This window comes from Pecten maximus, unplaced genomic scaffold, assembly GCF_902652985.1.
Source record: "Pecten maximus unplaced genomic scaffold, xPecMax1.1, whole genome shotgun sequence".
NCBI lineage: Eukaryota > Metazoa > Mollusca > Bivalvia > Pectinida > Pectinidae > Pecten > Pecten maximus.
The window spans coordinates 1-26,337 of NW_022983038.1; the positions used below are offsets into that span (position 1 = coordinate 1).

At 38.3% G+C, this 26,337-nt stretch overlaps 1 protein-coding gene across 1 annotated transcript; it reads left to right on the plus strand.

Annotated features, from left to right (window-relative positions):
* Positions 1–3,586: 3,586 nt before the first annotated feature.
* LOC117321329 (transmembrane protein 19-like) lies at positions 3,587–26,337 on the plus strand (the record flags this gene model as incomplete). The annotated part of the gene is given in 4 exon segments (XM_033875786.1): positions 3,587–3,697; positions 4,019–4,156; positions 8,594–8,851; positions 26,122–26,337. Coding segments are annotated over 4 exon segments (723 nt in total), but the record flags the coding sequence as incomplete, so codon positions are not given.

Genomic DNA, 26,337 nt, shown 5'->3' on the forward strand with positions numbered 1-26,337 from the left:
GTCGTATTACATGTTGTAATCATATATACCTTTGATAAACTTAAATTTTTGAAATGTAGAACTGTTATGATCACTTAATTACCAGTACATTCAAAGAATCTCTTTCTTAACATGTTAATCATTGTTAAATCAATCTAAGCATTGGATGTATACACATAGAATGTACAACATACAATGTATATTATGGACTGAATAAGGTTTTAATAAGCATAATATCAAAAATGAAATTATGAATATGCTGCTTAATTTAATCTGAAATTAAAACTACAATAAAAGTTAAATGTATCAAATTGAAAATGTTTAAGTAATGTACGATAATTGTTTTCAAATGTTTGATTATATATTTCATGTGATGAAAACAAAATTACTGGAATTATACATGTGAAATATGTAACTGATTAATCATTTAAAAATATAAAGAACCAAAAGATAAATGAAACTTGGCTGTAATTTAACTTAGAGGATTTATAAAGTAAAAATGGATTTGAACCCAATTTGGTCAGAAACATCCTTGGGGGAAGGGGAAAAGATTTTGCATAAATGGTGGCTCTGACCCCCGAGGGGCCAAAGGGGCGGGGCCCATTTGGGGAAATTAAGGTAATTCCTTTAAATCGCTACTTGTCATAAAGTTATGAATGGATTTCAACCCAATTTGGTCAGAAACATCCTTGGGGGAAGGGAAAGAGATTTTGCATAAATGGTGGCTCTGACCCCTGAGGGGCCAAAGGGGCGGGGCCCAATAGGGGAAATAGAGGTAATTCCTTTAAATCGCTACTTGTCATAAAGTTATGAATGGATTTCAACCCAATTTGGTCAGAAACATCCTTGGGGGAAGGGGAACAGATTTTGCATAAATGGTGATTCTGACCCTCGAGGGGCCAAAGGGGCGGGGCCAAATATGGGAAATAGAGGTAATTCCTCTAAATCTCTACTAGTCATCAAGTTATGAATGGATTTGAACCCAATTTGGTCAGAAACATCCTTGGGGGAAGAGGAAGAGATTTTGTCTAAATGGTGGCTCTGACCCCCAAGGGGCCAAAGGGGCGGGGCCCAATAGGGGAAATAGAGGTAATTCCTTTAAATCACTACTAGTCATAAAGTTATGAATGGATTTGAACCCAATTTGGTCAGAAACATCCTTGGGGAAGGGGAAAAGATTTTGCATAAATGCTGGCTCTGACCCCAAAGGGACCAAAGGGGCGGGGCCCAATAGGGTAAATTAAGGTAATTCCTTTAAATCGCTACTTGTCATAAAGTTATGAATGGATTTGAACCCAATTTGGTCAGAGATATCTTTGGGGGAAGGGGAACAGATTTTGCATAAATGGTGATTCTGACCCCAAAGGGGCTAAAGGGGCGGGGCCAAATATGGGAAATAGAGGTAATTCCTCTAAATCGCTACTAGTCATAAAGTTATGAATGAATTTGAACCCAATTTGGTCAGAAACATCCTTGGGGGAAGGGGAAAAGATTTTGCATAAATGGTGGCTCTGACCCCCGAGGGGCAAAAGGGGCAGGGCCCAATAGGGGAAATAAAGGTAATTCCTTTAAATCACTACTTGTCATGAAGTTATGAATGGATTTGAACCAAATTTTATCAAAAATATCCTTGGGGGAAGGGGAACAGATTTTGCATAAATGGTGATTCTGACCCCTGAGGGGCCAAAGGGGCAGGGCCAAATATGGAAAATAGAGGTAATTCCTCTAAATCTCTACTTGTCATAAAGTTATGAATGGATTTGAACCCAATTTGGTCAGAAACATCCTTGGGGGAAGAGATTTTGCATAAATGGTGGCTCTGACCCCCGAGGGGCCAAAGGGGCGGGGCCCAATAGGGGTAGTAGAGGTAATTCCTTTAAATCACTACTAGTCATAAAGTTATGAATGGATTTGAACCGAATTTGGTCAGAAACATCCTTGGGGAAAGGGGAACAGATTTTGCATAAATGGTGATTCTGACCCCCGAGGGGCCAAAGGGGCGGGGCCAAATATGGGAAATAGAGGTAATTCCTCTAGATCTCTACTAGTCATAAAGTTGTGAAGGGATTTGAACCCAATTTGGTCAGAAACATCCTTGGGGGAAGGGGAACAGATTTTGCATAAATGGTGTCTCTGATTCTAAAGGGGCCAAAAGGGAGGGGCCCAGTGGGGGAAATAGAGGTAATTCCTTTGAATCGCTACTAGTCATCAAGTTATGAATGGATTTGAACCCAATTTGGTCAGAAACAGGGGAACAAATTTTGCATAAATGGTGACTCTGACCCCCGAATGGCCAAAGCCCGGGCCCAATAGGTAAAATAGAGGTAATTCCTTTAAATCTCTACTAGTAATAAAGTGATGAATGCATGTTCTATAAACAATTCTTGAGGTCTTTCAGACCTTAGAGAGTCTGGACTTCATTAATCTTTATAGCAGTTTGGATTCCCACACTATAACCATATATAGCATTGTTAAAGTTTTACAAATAAAACAATTTGAATATGAACATTATTTCAACATTTGGTCTAATCCAACCAGGTGAGCGATACAGGCCCCATGGGCCTCTTGTTTATAACTCTTTGAACTGCTAGATAGCCTTATATATACAGTACAGGTAAAAATCACAGGTAGCCTTTTGTACTGCCCATTACCTGTATGGGGGTTTTGCTGTTCATCGCCTCTTAGGGTGTACGTAGTGCACTACTAGTCTCAGTTGACCTATTATGATCGCCTTTTGTATGGCCTCGTGCGTCGTGCATCGTCCGTCGTAAACAATTTACATTTTCAACTTCTTCTCAATTACCAACAGGCCCAGAGACCTGTTATTGGGTCTGTAGCATGATGGGATGAAGGGCTACCAAGTTTGTTCAAATGGATGACCTTGACCTTCATTCAAGATCACAGGGGTCAAATATGCTGAAATCTTTGAACAACTTCTTCTTGATAACCAAAAGGCCCAGAGACCTAATATTAGGCCTGTAACATGCTTAGATGAAGGGCTAACAAGTTTGTTCAAGGTCACGGGGCCAAATGTGCTAAAATATATCAAAACTCAGGTGACCATTAAGGCCCATGGGCCTCTTGTTTAATGAGTAGGTCCATGTGTTACAGGTTTTTTTTTGTGAACCACTTATGTGTTATGTGTGATGATATTTGTTTGTATAGTCACCTGTAATATTGAACAGTGTAAAATCCATCAGATCTGTGTTATTGAACAGTGTAAAATCTAGATACACTTTTACAAAATGTCCCGACACCTTTAAGACGGTATGTACTTTATAAGAAATATGATATGTCCATAATGCAGTTGCTGTAGATAAGGTAAAAACCTGGTCAAGTGTCTGTTGCCCCCCCCCCCCCCCCCCCCCCCCCCCCCTTTGCTACAAATCTCACAACATCGTGCGAGAAAGGTACTTATCTGTTGAATGCATAGAGTGATGTGAAAGGCGACTATTGACAAATACAAATGTCACTGACAAAACCGTATTTGTGTAAAAGTGCAGAACTGGACTGGACTGCATGAACATCACTGAGGTCAAAGTGTAGCTCAAATGTGTACGAGAGAGTGGCTGTTATATATATTAGAATTTAAGTTTTTGATTGACAGGTACACATTGTGTTAATCCTTGGCGGTGGTTGGTGGCCACCATCGCTCCAATACTGATAATGAGATGGGGGCTGAAGAAACGCAGTCTGGACAAGACAGGGGCAGTTGCAGGTTAGTTTTTAGGGCCTCAGGGCCGTCTTTTGACCCTATTCCAATTGACAGTAGAGCGTTTTCTTTCCATAAAATTTGACTGTTATTTCTACAACCCCACCATGATCTGGTGTGAGACATATAGTATTCAATGACAATGTTTTTTAAACTTAATTTTTGATATCATTATCTTTGTTCAAGTGAAGATGATAACTTATCTAACTTTTATAAAAACAATAAAGATTATGATCATGGTGGTGGGCGCCCATAACTTTCTAGGATATTTTGTTTATAAATTATAAATTACCGTGGTTGTAACTGTGATGTATTTTGGTATTACAGGACTTGTAGTTGGTTTCGTCCTGACCATCAGCAGTCTCTGCTTCTTCTCCAGCTTGCTAACTTTTTTTGTACTCGCATCAAAAGCGACAAAGTACAAATCATCAACCAAAAAAAAGTTTGAAGAAGATTTCAAGGAAGGTAAGGTATAATAAACGATAAACATTAAAATTTCAGTAAAGTTACTGCATGGTATGACTAAAAGAAAAGAAACAAATACATGTATATGTACAAGTTAACTTTTAGATTTATTTCTTTATCCTGTTAGACTAATTAAACAATTTTAAGTACTCAGTCTCCCAATTTGAAAAATCCCTTGGTAGGAGATCTCCCACTTTGGCATCTCTAGAAGTTAATTGGCAACCTTGTCTTTGTGATATCTGGTATGTGTGTAGGTTTTTACTATACATGTAGGTAGCACACTACAGTAGGACAGCCTGGCCATGGGCAATTTTTTTTTAAGCAAATAACTCCTGTATTATGATATGCATAAAAAATGAAAAAATAAATGTACACTATAATTGGTATATTCAGTATGAAGTAGTACATACAGGCTTCACATTTATTAAAACAAAAATTAATAAATTGGTTCCGGATTTTAAATATCTGGATTTTCCGAACGTGTGTTTACACAAGAAATTTAATTTTGCCTACAGCGAAAAATGGAAGCCCACAGAAAAGGTAAGATAGCGGAAAAACTTAATTTACAACAGATGTCCAAACAAGATTAATTCTGTCTTTGGGATAGATATATTTAATTTTAAATAGGTTTTAGAAAAAAATTGTGTAGAGAATTGTACCATTTTTGGTCAAATATCATAATATTTTGCAATTTTTGAGAATTTTTTTAAGCTTTTACCATGGTATTCACAGCTCTAAAAATCACAGAAAATATCAGTTTACTTATCCTTCAGAGCTCTATTAGAATTGCAAATGTTGTACAGATTTTAAATATATATACTTTATTAGAGGTTATATGTAAGGTTAACTGGCAATGTTTACAAATCTAAAACATGTGCCATATTTTTCAGAATTTGGCATTTTTACTGTACACTGCTACCTATAGAAGTGCAGTAAAATATGTTTATAACCAAGGTCCAAGGGACCAGGAAATTGGTTTGTTGTAACCAAAATTTTTGGGGAAAAAAAATCAGAATTTATTATAGGAAATATTGCACAAAAGGATCTACTTTTGTTCTGAAGGAAATTGTTTGTATAGTGGCCCTGGTTATGTTAAATCAGACTTGGTTTACAAAAGCTTAATAGTGTGACATATTTGTGTTCATTTAGAATTAACAAGATTTCAAAATTAGCTGAATGCATGATGCAATGAAATCACAATCCTAACTGAATTATCAGGGAACATCGTACAAAATTGTGTATTTAAAAATACATTTCACACAAAATCTGTGATTGGTGATCTTTATTTTTGGATTCCACAATGCCCTATATTTCAGCTGTCTAATTTCATTCTATTCCTACTATTAGTTTTAAAAAAGTAATTCAAAAGAGTCTCTAAAATGTACAGAACAGTTTGAAATTTTATAACTTATGTGGGGTAACTTTTTGAAGTCTTTTTCCTATGAGGAGACAAAAATGATATTTCTGAAATGATGATAACACGAACAGTATGTATATGATCCCTGTACATTGTGTTGTACATAACTCACTCATAGTTCTGTGGTACAAACTGTCGACATGGGTTACAGGCTCTTTATGAATTTCGATAGGAAAATTATTACCATAATGTTTCAGGAAGAGCGAAGTGTATTGATAAAAACAGTTCAATAACTATTACAACAGAACACCAGGAACATATAAACCTCTTAATTAGTCAAACTTACTTGTGTTGGACAATTACCTGGATACACTAATCAAAACAGATACCCTGGTGTCACACAGGCCCTGGTGTCATACAGGCCCTGGTGTCACACAGGCCCCGATGTCATACAGGCCCTGGTGTCATACAGGCCCTGGTGTCATACAGGCCCTGGTGTCATACAAGCCCTGGTGTCATACAGGCCCTGGTGTCATACAGGCCCTGGTGTCATACAGGCCCTGGTGTCATACAGGCCCTGGTGTCATACAGGCCCTGGTGTCATACAGGCCCTGGTGTCATACAGGCCCTGGTGTCATACAGGCCCTGGTGTCATACAGGCCCTGGTGTCATACATGTCCTGGTGTCATACAGGCCCTGGTGTCACACAGGCCCTGGTGTCATAAGGCCGTGGTGTCACACAGGCCCTGGTGTCGTACAGGCCCTGGTGTCGTACAGGCCCTGGTGTCACACAGGCCCTGGTGTCATACAGGCCCTGGTGTCACATAGGCCCTGGTGTCACACAGGCCCTGGTGTCATACAGACCCTGGTGTCACACAGGCCCTGGTGTCATACAGGCCCTGGTGTCATACAGACCCTGGTGTCATACAGGCCCTGGTGTCACACAGACCCTAGTGTCACACAGGCCCTGGTGTCACACAGGCCCTGGTGTCATACAGGCCCTGGTGTCATACAGACCCTGGTGTCATACAGGCCCTGGTGTCATACAGACCCTGGTGTCATACAGGCCCTGGTGTCACACAGGCCCTGGTGTCATACAGACCCTGGTGTCACACAGGCCCTGGTGTCATAAGGCCGTGGTGTCATACAGGCCCTGGTGTCACACAGGCCCTGGTGTCATACAGGCCCTGGTGTCATACAGGCCCTGGTGGCATACATGTCCTGGAGTCACACAGGCCCTAGTGTCACACAGGCCCTGGTGTCATACAGGCCCTGGTGTCATACAGGCCCTGGTGTCATACAGACCCTGGTGTCACACAGGCCCTGGTGTCACACGGGCCCTGGTGTCATACGGGCCCTGGTGTCATACAGGCCCTGGTGTCACACAGGCCCTGGTGTCACACAGGCCCTGGTGTCACACAGGCCCTGGTGTCACACAGGCCCTGGTGTCACACAGGCCCTGGTGTCACACAGGCCCTGGTGTCACACAGACCCTGGTGTCATACAGGCCCTGGTGTCATACAGGCCCTGGTGTCACACAGACCCTGGTGTCACACAGGTCCTTGTGTCACACAGGCCCTGGTGTCACACAGGCCCTGGTGTCACACAGGCCCTGGTGTCACACAGGCCCTGGTGTCACACAGGCCCTGGTGTCACACAGGCCCTGGTGTCATACAGGCCCTGGTGTCACACAGGCCCTGGTGTCACACAGGCCCTGGTGTCATACAGGCCCTTGTGTCACACAGGCCCTGGTGTCACACAGGTCCTGGTGTCATACAGGCCCTGGTGTCATACAGGCCCTGGTGTCACACAGGTCCTGGTGTCATACAGGCCCTGGTGTCATACAGGCCCTGGTGTCACACAGGTCCTGGTGTCATACAGGCCCTGGTGTCATACAGGCCCTGGTGTCATACAGACCCTGGTGTCACACAGGCCCTGGTGTCATACAGGCCCTGGTGTCACACAGGCCCTGGTGTCATACAGGCCCTGGCATCACACAAGTCCTCCTGTCACACAGGCCACTGTCATCATACACACAGGCCGTGGCATCACACAGGTCATGGCATCACACAGGTCATGGCATTTCACAGGTCATGGCATCACAGAGGCCCTGGCATCACACAGGTCATGGCATCAGAAAGGCCCTAACATCACACAGGTCATGACATCACACAGGTCATGGCATCACAAAGGTCATGGCATCGCAAAGGCCCTGGCATCACACAGGTCATGGCATTTCACAGGTCATGGCATCACAGAGGTCATGGCATCAGAAAGGTCATGGCATCACAAAGGCCCTGGCATCACACAGGTCATGGCATTTCAAAGGCCCTGGCATCACAGAGGTCATGGCATCACAAAGGTCATGGCATCACAAAGGTCATGGCATCACAAAGGCCCTGGCATCACACAGGTCATGGCATCAGAAAGGCCCTAACATCACACAGGTCATGACATCACACAGGTCATGGCATCACAAAGGTCATGGCATCACAAAGGCCCTGGCATCACACAGGTCATGGCATCAGAAAGGCCCTAACATCACACAGGTCATGACATCACAGAGGTCATGGCATCACAAAGGTCATGGCATCACAGAGGTCATGGCATCACACAGGTCATGGCATCACACAGGTCATGGCATCACACAGGTCATGGCATCAGAAAGGCCCTACAGTGTAACATCACACAGGGGTGACGACTGCCTGAGGGCCAGTATATATATATGTTATATGGGTAATAATGAGTGTTGATACTGCCCTCAACAGACCTAGAAGTGTCTTTGTTATAGGCATTAGTTCATTTTGTGACGTTTGTTATATATTTACATATAGAAAAGATAGGGCATTTGACAAGGAATTAAAAACACTTCCTTATAGCCATGAATTTATGAATTATAAATAGTAAGAGTTATCTCCCTTCCACCTGGAGAGATGTTTGTTGGGAATTTGTATCATTGCTATCATAAACTACTCTAACATCTAGTCTTTCTTGTGTTGTTGTACAATTATTATAAAAAGTTTGAAGGTTTACATAAACTACATTTTTTTGTATAATGTGTGTGTCTTGTGTACTTACAGGGGGTCAGCGTAACTGGATACAAGTATTATGTAACGGAGGGATCGCGGCCCAGTTTGCAGTACTGTACATGTTAGACAGTGGGTGTACGGAGAGGATTGTCGACTTTAAGGCCTGGTACAACTCCTCACTTTTCTCCATGGCAGTCCTGGGCGCCCTCGCCTGTAGCTGTGGCGACACTTTTGCCTCGGAGATTGGCACTGTTTTTAGTATCAACACAGCTCCTAGGCTGATTACTTCACTGCGAATAGTCCCAAAAGGTTAGTACTTTATGATACATAATCATATCTTATCATACATATTCATATCTTATCATACATATTCACATTTTATTGTACATATTCATATTTTATCATATATATTCATATTTTATCATACATATTAAATTATTATTTTATCAAACATACCGTTTTCATATTCTATCATACATACAGTGGAACTTCGTTAACTCGAACTCGGATAACTCGAATACCCCGCTTAACTCGAAGTACCTCGCCGGTCCCGGCCGAATTCTCTCTTTATCTTAGTAAAAAAAACTCGGAAAATTCGAATTCGGATAACTCGAAAAACTCGGATAATACGAAGTAAAAATTTGGTCCCAACAATAAAAATCCTACTTAAAATGTTCGAATAACTCGAAGTATAATTTTCGTCGATCGGTGGCAAACGCCGACATTTTTTAAGAGCTAAATTCCGTTTGTAATACTGAACATATCGGCACTACTAACCTAACCTGAATTGAAACTTGAATTGAATTACATGCTATTATAAGTGTTTCATAAATTCATAAAAGAAATTGTCGGTTGAATCTTATAACAACAAGTCTTGGTGATAAAAAGTACTGCTTTACTTACATCAGGTAAGTTCCCAAGGCGGTCGCCGATATCAGTACACACGATAGTCAACAACTCATCTACCCGTTCGCTCAAGCGGAACTAATCTCTGACACACCGGTAGATCTACCCGGCTGATGTTTTTACAGGTGTAGAAATGACACAGTCACCGGCGCCTATTAAATCTTTAAACCGCTGAAACAATAGCGTAATTACTGCCGAGGTGTTCAGAGTACAACTGTAACGGTCAGTGCTGTCTATTAATTTGGATAAAACGCCAACACAGTTACAGTAACATTTTATATGCACATGCGCAGCCCAACTTCCGGTGCTAATACACATGGAAATGGCGTGGTTATCAATAAAAAGTAAGTAGGCCGATCAAACAGTATTTTATATATGCCCAATAAAAGGTAATGGTTCTGTTACGTTTTGTATGCAATCTGTGTTAAACTTAAACGGTTATTTGTTTTGACATTAATAACTTGTTATTTTGTCGAATTTCGTTTTATCGTTTACCTTTTGCAAACATGACTTGCACATCAGATCGTTATTGAAGTGACTAAGTGAAAGAAACTTCATCGTGACTGTATATCGGCATAACTACACCAAATTACAAGTGACATAACGAAACATTACATATATATTTACATGTATTGACCAGTCTTCACACTAAACTGATGAGCGACAGAGCGAAGTTATAATGATTATATAATGTTGACAAATATTGACCAAACTTTTCACCAAAAACGATAACTCGCTTAATTCGAACACTCGGATAACTCGAAGTTTTTTCGTGGTCCCGTCGACTTCGAGTTAACGAAGTTCCACTGTATTCATATTCTATCATACATATTCTATCATACATATTCATATTTTATTGTACATATTCATATTTAACCAATAATATATTTTTATATTTTACAGTTTATGTTATTCACATTCTATCATGAATATTCCTATCTTATCAGATTTTAAGTTTCAGCAGAAGTAGAATCGTAGTGAACAGGAAATTAATGAAAGAGAGAATGCTAATTGCTCCCCCCTCCCCCAAACTGGGCCCCCCCCACTGGGCCCTAAAGTGTCCCTTTAAAACTACCCATGGTAATGATCAATTGTTTAAAGTCCTGATAAACCCAAAATTATGTTGGCAACTATTACACAAAATGGATAAGAAAATGAGACAGTCCAGAGACAAAATTGATGTGCCTTCCTGTAAATAGTGGACAAAAAATGTACTGTGCACTAAAATATTTTTTTTGTGGCATGCCACACATAAAAAAATGATTTGCGTGTAAAATTTTTCCTCATTTGAGGAATTGGATTTTCATGAAATGCTCAGAAAAAGCACTCTGAAAGAAATTATAACTTTTGAAATTTTTCAAGGGAGGTAACTCTAACAGACTTAATGTTGTATTTAATTTTCTATTCTTCCTGGTAGATTTCATGTGTTTGATGTATGTTTATATTAAATCTTTTGATAATCTACATTTATGTCATGGATATATCCTGGAATAAACCCGACATGCCAAAACACAAATTTGGAATCATGAAGGGCTTACTGCTGGATAGTTGTAACTTTCAGAATTTAAAGGAAGAGAACAATTAAGCCAATGATTATTTTCCTTTCATTGTCATATTTTCTGATAGGGAGTAGGACATTCAGAGGTAGTCGCTCCAACAATGCACATGTTTTTTTGCTTTTTAATTGATTTTTTTCTTAAAATGTAGTTTATTGGAAGTTCCAATGAATTTTAAATACCTTATATAAAATGTGATCTGACTGGGCGTTTAGTTATGTATGTTGAAAAGTGAAGTTTTGAGCAAGTGCATTACCTACAATGTATGTACAATAATATAATGGAGTGGAGGAATTAAACATGAACTTAGATTCCGTTTCTTTGAACATCCACACCAATTAGACAACACAGAGACAGCCAAGTAACATTCTACTTCAACTTTCAATCACACTTCAAACTGGAAACAATCAGAATACTACAAGTTACATCAACTCTTTATCATGACACCAGTAGGGAGTAATGTCCAAGGGTAATTGTTGTATCCTACTAGATACATCAACTCTTTACCATGACACCACTAGGGAGCAATATCCAAGGTTAATTGTTGTATCCTACAAGTAACACCAACTTTTTACCCTGACACCACTAGGGAGTAATGTCCAAGGGTAATTGTTGTATCCTACTAGATACATCAACTCTTTACCATGACACCACTAGGGAGTAATATCCAAGGGTAATTGTTGTATCCTACTAGATACACCAACTCTTTACCATGACACCACTAGGGAGTAATGTCCAAGGGTAATTGTTGTATCCTACTAGATACACCACCTCTTTACCATGACACCACTAGGGAGTAATGTCCAAGGGTAATTGTTGTATCCTACTAGATAGACCAACTCTTTACCCTGACACCACTAGGGAGTAATGTCCAAGGGTAATTGTTGTATCCTACTAGATACACCAACTCTTTACCATGACACCACTAGGGAGCAATATCCAAGGGTAATTGTTGTATCCTACTAGATACACCAACTCTTTACCATGACACCACTAGGGAGCAATATCCAAGGGTAATTGTTGTATCCTACTAGATACACCAGCTCTTTACCATGACACCACTAGGGAGCAATATCCAAGGGTAATTGTTGTATCCTACTAGATACACCAACTCTTTACCATGACACCACTAGGGAGTAATGTTCAAGGGTAATTGTTGTATCCTACTAGATACACCAACTCTTTACCATGACACCACTAGGGAGTAATGTCCAAGGGTAATTGTTGTATCCTACTAGATACACCAACTCTTTACCATGACACCACTAGGGAGCAATATCCAAGGGTAATTGTTGTATCCTACAAGTTACACCAACTCTTTACCATGACACCACTAGGGAGTAATGTCCAAGGGTAATTGTTGTATCCTACTAGATACACCAACTCTTTACCATGACACCACTAGGGAGTAATGTCCAAGGGTAATTGTTGTATCCTACTAGATACACCAACTCTTTACCCTGACACCACTAGGGAGTAATGTCCAAGGGTAATTGTTGTATCCTACTAGATACACCAACTCTTTACCATGACACCACTAGGGAGCAATATCCAAGGGTAATTGTTGTATCCTACTAGATACACCAACTCTTTACCATGACACCACTAGGGAGTAATGTCCAAGGGTAATTGTTGTATCCTACTAGATACACCAACTCTTTACCATGACACCACTAGGGAGCAATATCCAAGGGTAACTATTGTATCCTACTAGATACACCAACTCTTTACCCTGACACCACTAGGGAGTAATGTCCAAGGGTAATTGTTGTATCCTACTAGATACACCAACTCTTTACCATGACACCACTAGGGAGCAATATCCAAGGGTAATTGTTGTATCCTACTAGATACATCAACTCTTTACCATGACACCACTAGGGAGCAATATCCAAGGGTAATTGTTGTATCCTACTAGATACATCAACTCTTTACCATGACACCACTAGGGAGCAATATCCAAGGGTAATTGTTGTATCCTACTAGATACATCAACTCTTTACCATGACACCACTAGGGAGTAATGTCCAAGGGTAATTGTTGCTTTCTCAGTCAATATATTAGGGTTAGTAAATATTCCACTTTGTACATTTAACAATCAAGAGCAAGAAACAATACTCCAATATATTATGGGGGAATTTTTAGGGGTACAGAAATTTTTAAAATGTGTCACAATCCTGGCTTCTGGACACAATTTCATCTCGTTCTCATTCAATAAAAAAAGTTTGAGTTTTGGTTTATTTGTTAACATGGAGTCTATTATACAATGTAAGTTACAGATTTAATAATGAAGATAACATGAGTTATAATGCTGTAATGATGATGATGATGATGATGATGTTCTTGTTGTTGTTGTTTGAGTGAGTCATCTGTGATGTGTTTAATACAAAACACTTTGATAAAAAAAAAACAAAAAAACAAAAAACAGAATTATTAGTGATTATGTAGGAGCAAAATATTTTGGAAAGTGTTCCTGAAGATGATAGTATTTCCTTTTACATGTGCCAAAGAGTATTTTAGGGAAATTCTTTTTAAGGTCAAGGTCACAAACAGAGGTCAAGATTCAAGTTTCACACCTTGAATGTGATGTGCCTATATTGTATATATAAACATATGAAGGGGTAGTCATATTAACAGCCGACAGGGTATTTTCAGGTGCTCACTTCATACAATATGTCTTCAATCATAAAAATGTGTAGTGGAGAAAATACAATATATCATAACAGTGTCAGACACTACACTTATACAAACACCAAATTAAACAAAATTTAATTGATCAATACCTCTTCATTTTAGAATGATCAAATACCTGAGTAGTCAAATAAACCATATGTTTCTATTGATTTGAAACACAAAAATGTACAAATTGACATATCGTGTGCACAGTTCCACTTTAGACCTAAGTGGGATGTTTCTGTTGACCTAGAGGTGAGCCTTGCCTTGTCTGGGATGTGTACTAATCCTGTACCTCCACCTGGTGTTGGAATGCTGGCTACATGTCGCACTACATCACATGACAAGTGCCTGTGTCATTTTGATTCTTTAAGTGGTATTAAAATATTTACGGGAATATACATCGGATAGTTAACACAATTGTGAAAAAAACGTATTAAAAATAAAACAAATGAATAAATAAATGTTTAAGGAAAATAAATGAATAGTAATGATTCATTAAGATATAAATACTGTAATCGGATTAAAAAAAATCAATAACAATAAAAACAAATATAACAAAAATACAGGAGAAAAACAATTGAAAATTAAAAAGAATTAAAAATTTATGATTAAAAGTAAGAAAACATTAAAATCTAGCAACTTTCTTCTTCTGATGTTTCCCTCATTGACACTCCCTCACATTTGGCCTTTATGTCAGTTGAACATTCGCCCATGTGAGGAAGGCTTAGGGTTCTGTCCCCTGACTGAGATCGTGTCTAGTCTGTGTCCATCAATCTGTCATCAGTTCTACTCTGTGTGTCCATCAATCTGTCATCAGTTCTACTCTGTGTGTCCATCAATCTCTCATCAATTCTACTCTGTGTGTCCATCAATCTCTCATCATCAATTCTACTCTGTGTGTCCATCAATCTCTCATCATCAATTCTACTCTGTGTGTCCATCAATCTGTCATCAATTCTACTCTGTGTGTCCATCAATCTCTAATCATCAATTCTACTCTGTGTGTCCATCAATCTGTCATCAATTCTACTCTGTGTGTCCATCAATCTCTCACCAATTCTATTCTGTGTGTCTATCAATCTCTCATCAATTCTACTCTGTGTGTCCATCAATCTCTCATCAATTCTACTCTGTGTGTCCATCAATCTCTCATCAGTTCTACTCTGTGTCTATCAATCTGTCATCAATTCTACTCTGTGACCATCAATCTGTCATCAATTCTACTCTGTGTCCATCAATCTCTCATCAGTTCTACTCTGTGTCCATCAATCTCTCATCAATTCTACTCTGTGTGTCCATCAATCTCTCATCAATTCTACTCTGTCCATCAATCTGTCATCAATTCTACTCTGTGTGTCCATCAATCTGTCATCAATTCTACTGTGTGTCCATCAATCTGTCATCAATTCTACTCTGTGTGTCCATCAATCTCTCATCAGTTCTACTCTGTGTCCATCAATCTGTCATCAATTCTACTCTGTGTGTCCATCAATCTGTCATCAATTCTACTCTGTGTCCATCAATCTCTCATCAATTTTACTTTGTGTGTCCATCAATCTGTCATCATGTCTACTCTGTGTGTCCATCAATCTGTCATCATGTCTACTCTGTGTGTCCATCAATCTCTAATCATGTCTACTCTGTGTGTCCATCAATCTCATCATGTCTACTCTGTGTGTCCATCAATCTCTCATCATGTCTACTCTGTGTGTCCATCAATCTCTCATCATGTCTACTCTGTGTGTCCATCAATCTCTCATCATGTCTACTCTGTGTGTCCATCAATCTCTCATCATGTCTACTCTGTGTGTCCATCAATCTCTCATCATGTCTACTCTGTGTGTCCATCAATCTGTCATCAGTTCTACTCTGTGTGTCCATCAATCTCTCATCAATTCTACTCTGTGTGTCTATCAATCTCTCATCAATTCTACTCTGTGTGTCCATCAATCTGTCATCAATTCTACTCTTTGTCCATCAATCTGTCATCAATTCTACTCTGTGTCCATCAATCTGTCATCAATTCTACTCTGTGTGTCCATCAATCTGTCATCAATTCTACTCTGTGTGTCCATCAATCTCTCATCATGTCTACTCTGTGTGTCCATCAATCTCTCATCAATTCTACTCTGTGTGTCCATCAATCTCTCATCAATTCTACTCTGTGTGTCCATCAATCTCTCATCATGTCTACTCTGTGTGTCCATCAATCTCTCATCAATTCTACTGTTTGTCCATCAATCTCTCATCAATTCTATTGTGTGTCCATCAATCTGTCATCAATTCTATTCTGTGTGTCAATCAATCTCTCATCAGTTCTACTCTGTGTGTCCCTCAATCTCTCATCATTTCTATTCTTTTTGTCCATCAATCTCTCATCAATTCTACTCTGTTTGTCCATCAATCTGTCATCAATTCTACTCCGTGTGTCCATCAATCTCTCATCATGTCTACTCTGTGTGTCCATCAATCTCTCATCATGTCTACTCTGTGTGTCCATCAATCTCTCATCATGTCTACTCTGTGTGTCCATCAATCTGTCATCAGTTCTACTCTGTGTGTCCATCAATCTCTCATCAATTCTACTCTGTGTGTCTATCAATCTCTCATCAATTCTACTCTGTGTGTCCATCAATCTCTCAGTAATTCTACTCTTTGTCCATCAATCTGTCATCAATTCTACTCTGTGTGTCCATCAATCTGTCATCAATTCTACTCTGTGTGTCCATCAATCTCTCATCATCAATTCTACTCTGTGTGTCCATCAATCTCTCATCATGTCTACTCTGTGTGTCCATCAATCTCTCATCAATTCTACTCTGTGTGTCCATCAATCTCTCATCAATTCTACTCTGTGTGTCCATCAATCTCTCATCATGTCTACTCTGTGTGTCCATCAATCTCTCATCAATTCTACTGTTTGTCCATCAATCTCTCATCAATTCTATTGTGTGTCCATCAATCTGTCATCAATTCTATTCTGTGTGTCAATCAATCTCTCATCAGTTCTACTCTGTGTGTCCCTCAATCTCTCATCATTTCTATTCTTTTTGTCCATCAATCTGTCATCAATTTTACTCTGTTTGTCCATCAATCTGTCATCAATTCTACTCCGTGTGTCCATCAATCTCTCATCAATTCTACTCCGTGTGTCCATCAATCTCTCATCAATTCTACTCTGTGTTCGTCAATCTCTCATCAATTCTACTCTGTGTGTCCATCAATCTCTCATCAATTCTACTCTGTGTGTTCATCAATCTGTCATCAGTTCTACTCTGTGTGTCCATCAATCTCTCATCAATTCTACTCTGTGTGTCCATCAATCTCTCATCAATTCTACTCTGTGTGTCCATCAATCTCTCATCAATTCTTCTGTTTGTCCATCAATCTCTCATCAATTTATTGTGTGTCCATCAATCTGTCATCAATTCTATTCTGTGTGTCAATCAATCTCTCATCAGTTCTACTCTGTGTGTCCATCAATCTCTGATCAGTTCTATTCTTTTTGTCCATCAATCTCTCATCAATTCTACTCTGTTTGTCCATCAATCTGTCATCAATTCTACTCCGTGTGTCCATCAATCTCTCATCAATTCTACTCTGTGTGTCCATCATTCTCTCATCAATTCTACTCTGTGTTCGTCAATCTCTCATCAATTCTATTCTGTGTGTCCATCAATCTCTCATCATGTCTACTCTGTGTCCATCAATCTCTCATCAATTCTACTCTGTTTGTCCATCAATCTCTCATCAATTCTACTCTGTGTGTCCATCAATCTCTCATCAATTCTACTCTGTGTGTTCATCAATCTGTCATCAGTTCTACTCTGTGTGTCCATCAATCTCTCATCAATTCTACTCTGTGTGTCCATCAATCTCTCATCAATTCTACTCTGTGTGTCCATCAATCTGTCATCATGTCTACTCTCTTTGTCCATCAATCTCTCATCAATTCTACTCTGTGTGTCCATCAATCTGTCATCAATTCTATTCTGTGTGTCCATCAATCTCTCATCAATTCTATTCTGTTTGTCCATCAATCTCTCATCATGTCTACTCTGTATGTCCATCAATCTCTCATCAATTCTACTGTTTGTCCATCAATCTCTCATCAATTCTACTGTTTGTCCATCAATCTCTCATCAATTCTACTGTTTGCCCATCAATCTCTCATCAATTCTACTGTTTGTCCATCAATCTCTCATCAATTCTATTGTGTGTCCATCAATCTGTCATCAATTCTATTCTGTGTGTCAATCAATCTCTCATCAATTCTACTCTGTGTGTCCATCAATCTCTCATCATGTCTACTTTGTGTGTCCATCAATCTCTCATCATGTCTACTCTGTGTGTCCATCAATCTCTCATCATGTCTACTTTGTGTGTCCATCAATCTCTCATCATGTCTACTATGTGTGTCCATCAATCTCTCATCATGTCTGCTCTGTTTGTCCATCAATCTGTCATCAATTCTACTCTGTGTGTCCATCAATCTCATCAATTCTACTCTGTGTGTCCATCAATCTGTCATCATGTCTACTCTGTGTGTCCATCAATCTGTCATCAGTTCTACTCTGTGTGTCCATCAATCTCTCATCAATTCTACTCTGTGTGTCCATCAATCTCTCATCAATTCTACTCTGTGTGTCCATCAATCTGTCATCATGTCTACTCTCTTTGTCCATCAATCTGTCATCAATTCTACTCTGTGCGTCCATCAATCTGTCATCAATTCTATTCTGTGTGTCCATCAATCTCTCATCAATTCTACTGTTTGTCCATCAATCTGTCATCAATTCTACTGTTTGTCCATCAATCTCTCATCAATTCTACTGTTTGTCCATCAATCTCTCATCAATTCTACTGTTTGTCCATCAATCTCTCATCAATTCTACTCTGTGTCCATCAATCTGTCATCAATTCTATTCTGTGTGTCAATCAATCTCTCATCAATTCTATTCTGTTTGTCCATCAATCTCTCATCAATTCTACTCTGTGTCCATCAATCTGTCATCAATTCTATTCTGTGTGTCAATCAATCTCTCATCAATTCTATTCTGTGTGTCCATCAATCTCTCATCAATTCTACTCTGTGTGTCCATCAATCTGTCATCAATTCTACTCTGTGTGTCCATCAATCTCATCATGTCTACTCTGTTTGTCCATCAATCTCTCATCAATTCTACTCTGTGTCCATCAATCTGTCATCAATTCTACTCTGTGTGTCCATCAATCTGTCATCAATTCTACTCTGTTTGTCCATCAATCTCTCATCAATTCTACTCTGTGTCCATCAATCTCTCATCATGTCTACTCTGTGTGTCCATCAATCTGTCATCATGTCTACTCTGTGTGTCCATCAATCTGTCATCATGTCTACTCTGTGTGTCCATCAATCTCTCATCATGTCTACTCTGTGTGTCCATCAATCTCATCATGTCTACTCTGTGTGTCCATCAATCTCTCATCAATTCTACTCTGTGTGTCCATCAATCTCTCATCATGTCTACTCTGTGTGTCCATCAATCTCATCAATTCTACTCTGTGTGTCCATCAATCTCTCATCATGTCTACTCTGTGTGTCCATCAATCTCTCATCATGTCTACTCTGTATGTCCATCAATCTGTCATCAGTTCTACTCTGTGTGTCCATCAATCTCTCATCATGTCTACTCTGTATGTCCATCAATCTGTCATCAGTTCTACTCTGTGTGTCCATCAATCTCTCATCAATTCTACTATGTGTCCATCAATCTGTCATCAGTTCTACTCTGTGTGTCCATCAATCTCTCATCATGTCTACTCTGTGTGTCCATCAATCTCTCATCAATTCTACTCTCTGTCCATCAATCTCTCATCAATTCTACTCTGTGTGTCCATCAATCTCTCATCATGTCTACTCTGTGTGTCCATCAATCTCTCATCAATTCTACTCTGTGTGTCCATCAATCTCCAATCAATTCTACTCTGTGTCCATCAATCTCTCATCATGTCTACTCTGTGTGTCCATCAATCTCATCAACAATTCTACTCTGTGTGTCCATCAATCTGTCATCAATTCTACTCTGTGTGTCCATCAATCTCTCATCAATTCTACTCTGTGTGTCCATCAATCTCTCATCAATTCTATTCTGTGTGTCCATCAATCTGTCATCATGTCTACTCTGTGTGTCCATCAATCTCTCATCAATTCTACTCTGTGTGTCCACCAAACTCTCATCAATTCTATTCTGTGTGTCCATCAATCTGTCATCAGTTCTACTCTGTGTGTCCATCAATCTCTCATCAATTCTACTCTTTGTGTCCACCAATCTCTCGTCAATTCTACTCTGTGTGTCCATCAATCTCATCAACAATTCTACTCTGTTTGTCCATCAATCTCTCATCATGTCTACTCTGTGTGTCCATTTGTCATCAGTTAAATTTCATTAGATATCATAAATTAACAGATAGTATGATTACTCAAGGTCAAGGTCATTTGTTAAAAACATTCAGTCATTCCTAGTGCTGTATGTGTCGAGATGTCATCTTTCTCGCGCACCATTGATTAAGTTACATGTTTACTTTAAACTCACATATATATGACTTCATTTTGTAAATCACATATTTTTGTGAAGCCAAATTTTCTTTTTTTTTTTTAATTTTTTTTTGGACCCTGATTTCATGGACTGATAAAACTAATGAAATTCATGTACACTTGTATATTCAAAAACTGTATAATTTAAACAATTTATGAATTCATAGATGTATGAGTTAATTAATTTTGAGCACACACATCATGCAGCAAAAACAAATTACGTTGTAGAAGGTAATTTTGAAGGCTATGTAGTATTATTTCCAGGTTTTTTTTCAGTAAAATGAATCAACTTGAGGGAATGTAGATTTTTAGCCCACCATCATCAGATGGTGGGCTATTCAAATCGCCCTGCGTCCGTGGTCCGTCGTCCGTCCGTCCGTCCGTCCCTCCGTCCGTCCCTCCGTCCGTCCCTCCGTCCGTAAACAATTCTTGTTATCGCTATTTCTCAGAAAGTACTGAAGGGATCTTTCTCAAATTTCATATGAAGGTTCCCCTTGGTGCCTAGTTATGCATATTGCGTTTTGAGACCAATCGGAAAACAACATGGCCGACAGGCAGCCATCTTGGATTTTGACAATTGAAGTTTGTTATCGCTATTTCTCAGAAAGTACTGAAGGGATCTTTTTCAAATTTCATATGTAGGTTCCCCTTGGTGCCTAGTTATGCATATTGCGTTTTGAGACCAATCGGAAAACAACATCGCCGACAGGCAGCCATCTTGGATTTTGACAATTGAAGTTTGTTATCGCTATTTCTGAGAAAGTACTGAAGGGATCTTTCTCAAATTTCATATGAAGGTTCCCTTGGTGCCTAGTTATGCATATTGCATTTTGAGACCAATTGGATAACAACATGGCCGACAGGCAGCCATCTTGGATTTTGACAATTGAAGTTTGTTATCGCTATTTCTGAGAAAGTACTGAAGGGATCTTTCTCAAATTTCATATGAAGGTTCCCCTTGGTGCCTAGTTATGCATATTGCGTTTTGAGACCAATCAGGGAAAAAAATGGCCGACAGGCAGCCATCTTGGATTTTGACAATTGAAGTTTGTTATCGCTATTTCTCAGAAAGTACTGAAGGGATCTTTCTCAAATTTCATATGTAGGTTCCCCTCGGTGCCTGGTTATGCATATTGCATTTTGAGACCAATCTGAAAATAACATGGCCGACAGGCAGCCATCTTGGATTTTGACAATTGAAGTTTGTTATCGCTATTTCTCAGAAAGTACTGAAGGGATCTTTCTCAAATTTCATATGTAGGTTCCCCTTGGTGCCTCTTTATGCATATTGCGTTTTGAGACCAATCGGAAAACAACATGGCCGACAGGCAGCCATCTTGGATTTGACAATTGAAGTTTGTTATCACTATTTCTGAGAAAGTATTTAAGGGATCTTTCTCAAATTTCATATGTAAGTTTCCCTTGGTGCCTAGTTATGCATATTGCGTTTTGAGACCAATCTGAAAACAACATGGCCGATAGGCAGCCATCTTGGATTTTGACAACTGAAGTTTGTTATCGCTATTTCTGAGAAAGTACTGAAGGGATCTTTCTCAAATTTCATATGGAGGTTCCCCTTGGTGCCTCATTATGCTTATTGCATTTTGAGATCAATTGGAAAACAATATGGCAGACAGACCGCCATCTTGGATTTTGACAATTTAAGTTTGTTATCTCTATTTCTCAAAGTACTGAAGGGATCTTTCTCAAATTTCATATGGAGGTTCCCCTTGGTCCCTTGTATTGCATTTTTGGACCAGTCTGTCCTGAAAACAACCTGGCAAACAAACAGCCATTATCGTTAAATCTCAAATTTCTTATATAGCTAGGATTCCCTTGTTTGAAAAGTACTGGAGGGATATCTCAATTTGCACAGATTAGTAAAAGGAAGGGAAAAATAGAGAGAAGATCAATCTGACATAGAACCTATAAAGATCATTCAATGGTGGGCGCCAAGATCCCTCTGGGATCTCTTGTTCTTTATTCTCAATAACCTTCACAACGTATTCAATACTACAGTTAGTTTTTAACCCTGCACTATATACATATGTATGTATGCTGTTTACTTTGACTGTGATTGTAGCAACACATGTTTAGGTGGATGAGAAGGAATGTTTCTGGCCGTCCAGGTGAGGAGAAGTGTACAGGTGTTTTGTTAAAGTGTAAATCTAGTCTGACTTTTAATCTAAGGTACAGCTAGCTTCTGTACAGTGTCTATACGGTCTATCTCTGGGCCTCGCGCCAGACGGGTGGCACGCTTGTCTGACAGAAAGTGGTCCTGGGTTCGAATAATTGTCTCGCTTTGTGTTGATTAGGCATTTTATCGCTTTTCATTTGGCATATCATGCTCCGAGACGCTATACTCCTAACAGTATAGGTAAATGTTTAACTCTATACACTATACTCCTATCAGTATAGGTAAATGTTCAACTCTATACACTATACTCCTATCAGTATAGGTAAATGTTCAACTCTATACTCCTATACTCCTATCAGTATAGGTAAATGTTTAACTCTATACACTATACTCCTATCAGTATAGGTAAATGTTCAACTCTATACTCCTATACTCCTATCAGTATAGGTAAATGTTTAGCTCTCTATACACTATACTCCTATCAGTATAGGTAATTGTTTAACTCTATACACTATACTCCTACCAGTATAGGTAAATGTTTAACTCTGTACACTATGCTCCTATCAGTATAGGTAAATGTTTAACTCTATACTCCTATCAGTATAGGTAAATATTTAGCTCTCTATACACTATACTCCTAACAGTATAGGTAAATGTTTAACTCTATACTCCTATACTCCTATCAGTATAGGTAAATGTTCAGCTCTATACTCCTATACTCCTATCAGTATAGGTAAATGTTTAGCTCTCTATACACTATACTCCTATCAGTATAGGTAAATGTTTAGCTCTCTATACACTATACTCCTATCAGTATAGGTAAATGTTCAACTCTATACTCCTATACTCCTATCAGTATAGGTAAATGTTCAACTCTATACACTATACTATCAGTATAGGTAAATGTTTAACTCTATACACTATACTCCTATCAGTATAGGTAAATGTTTAACTCTATACACTATACTCCTATCAGTATAGGTAAATGTTTAACTCTATACACTATACTCCTATCAGTATAGGTAAATGTTTAACTCTATACACTATACTCCTATCAGTATAGGTAAATGTTCAACTCTATACACTATACTCCTATCAGTATAGGTAAATGTTCAACTCTATACACTATACTCCTATCAGTATAGGTAAATGTTTAACTCTATACACTATACTCCTATCAGTATAGGTAAATGTTTAACTCTCTATACACTATACTCCTATCAGTATAGGTAAATGTTCAACTCTATACACTATACTCCTATCAGTATAGGTAAATGTTTAGCTCTCTATACACTATACTCCAATCAGTATAGGTAAATGTTTGACTCTATACACTATACTCCTATCAGTATAGGTAAATGTTTAACTCTATACACTATACTCCTATCAGTATAGGTAAATGTTTAACTCTATACTCCTATCAGTATAGGTAAATGTTTGACTCTATACACTATACTCCTATCAGTATAGGTAAATTTTTATCTCTATACACTATACTCCTATCAGTATAGGTAAATGTTTAAGTCTATACTCCTACCAGTATAGGTAAATGTTTAACTCTCTATACACTATACTCCTATCAGTATAGGTAAATGTTTAACTCTATACACTATACTCCTATCAGTATAGGTAAATGTTTTACTCTATACACTATACTCCTATCAGTATAGGTAAATGTTTAATTCTATACATTATACTCCTATCAGTATAGGTAAATGTTTAACTCTATACACTATACTCCTATCAGTATAGGTAAATGTTTTACTCTATACACTATACTCCTATCAGTACAGGTAAATGATTAACTCTATATACTATACTCCTATCAGTATAGGTAAATGTTTAACTCCATACACTATACTCCAATCAGTATAGGTAAATGTTTAACTCTATACACTATACTCCTATCAGTATTGGTAAATGTTTAACTCTATACTGCTATCAGTATAGGTAAATGTTTTACTCTATATGCTATACTCCTATCAGTATCGGTAAATGTTTAACTCTATACTCCTATACTCCAATCAGTATAGGTAAATGTTTAAATCTGTACATTATATACTCCTATCAGTATAGGTAAATGTTTAACTCTATACTCCTATCAGTATCGGTAAATGTTTAACTCTATACTCCTATCAGTATATGTAAATGTTCTACTCTATACTCCAATCAGTATAGGTAAATGTTTAACTCTATACACTATACTCCTATCAGTATAAGTAAATTTTTAACTCTCTATACACTATACACCTATCAGTATAGGTAAATGTTTAACTCTGTACACTATACTCCAATCAGTATAGGTAAATGTTCAACTCTATACTCCTATACTCCTATCAGTATAGTTAAATGTTTAACTCTATACTCCTATCAGTATAGGTAAATGTTTTACTCTATACACTATACTCCTATCAGTATAGGTAAATGATTAACTCTATACACTATCCTCCTATCAGTATAGTTAAATGTTTAACTCTATACTCCTATCAGTATAGGTAAATGTTTAACTCTATACTCCTATCAGTATAGGTAAATGTTTAACTCTATACACTATACTCCTATCAGTATAGGTAAATATTTAACTCCCTATACACTATACTCCTATCAGTATTGGTAAATGTTTAACTCTATACTCCTATCAGTATAGGGAAATGTTTTACTCTATACACTATACTGCTATCAGTATAGGTAAATGATTAACTCTATACACTATACTCCTATCAGTATAGTTAAATGTTTCTGTACACATGCTCATTACATGTAGGTTCCTTCCAACTGTAGTAAGACCCTATAACCACCATAGTTTCTGTTCGAATGCCTGATCTTTATAGCTCAGCTGTTAGTTGGTGGTGTCCTTGTCTGGATGACCTTTTGTATGACCTTAGAGCCCCTTAAAAGCCTTAATTTCAAGGTCATCTTTAAAGTTTGGAAACCAAAACTTTCTGGTCCAGTTTGTAATTAGTTAAAAAGTATCAAATGGCACATATCTTTGATGGAGTTTTAATTTTTGTTGTTCAGTTAAGTTTTGAGATATGAAGTGTTGAAATGTGTAAGCACAGGATCAAAGGTCAAGGTCATGTTTAAAGTTGAGAAATCAAAGGTTTTCAGGTTTGTAATGAGTTATATAGTATAACATGGTACATGTTTTTAATGGAACTTTATTTTTGTGGTCCAGTTTGTTTTGAGATATGGTAGTAATTAAAATTAAAGGATCAAAGGTCAAGGTCAATTTTCTTTCTCTTAATTTGTAGCTTTTTGTAATGTAAGGAATCCAGCAATTTGAATTAAATCAGGTGTCATCACAAATGACCATAGTTCAAGGATAGGGGTCGAATACACCAGGGCAAATTGTTTCTTTCTTGACTGCAAAACGGATGCTGTATTAATTAACTTGTACATCAGTCATTACCTATAGTAATATGCTACCTATATCATCTGTTGTTGTTCAGTTGAATAATAATAAACACTACCGTGTTCAACCTAATAAGTGAACATGCCCCTACAAGCTTACTCCTATCATTTTTAGGAAAGATGTGCTAATTAAAACAATCTGCCAATATATTCTTCTGTCTTTGTTTAACCAAAGACTAGATTGCTTTTGCTACATAAAGATATGTAAACAGAAACTTGGTTATTTTTCACAACCAGATTTAAACTTGTCCTTGTTCATAGTTTTATCAAGTTTACCCATTTTGTTTTCGTAAAATTATATCAATCTATTCTGTAGGTACAAATGGAGGAATTACGTTTATTGGGACACTGAGCAGTGGAATTGGAGGAACGTTTGTGGGCGTGGCATATTACCTGACCCTGTTAATGTGTACCAGTGACTTTCAGCTTCAAAAAAGCCCAGCCCAATGGTTGATCATCCCAACGGCTACACTGGCAGGTCTGCTCGGCTCCACCATCGACTCATACTTAGGAGCTTTATTCCAGTATTCAG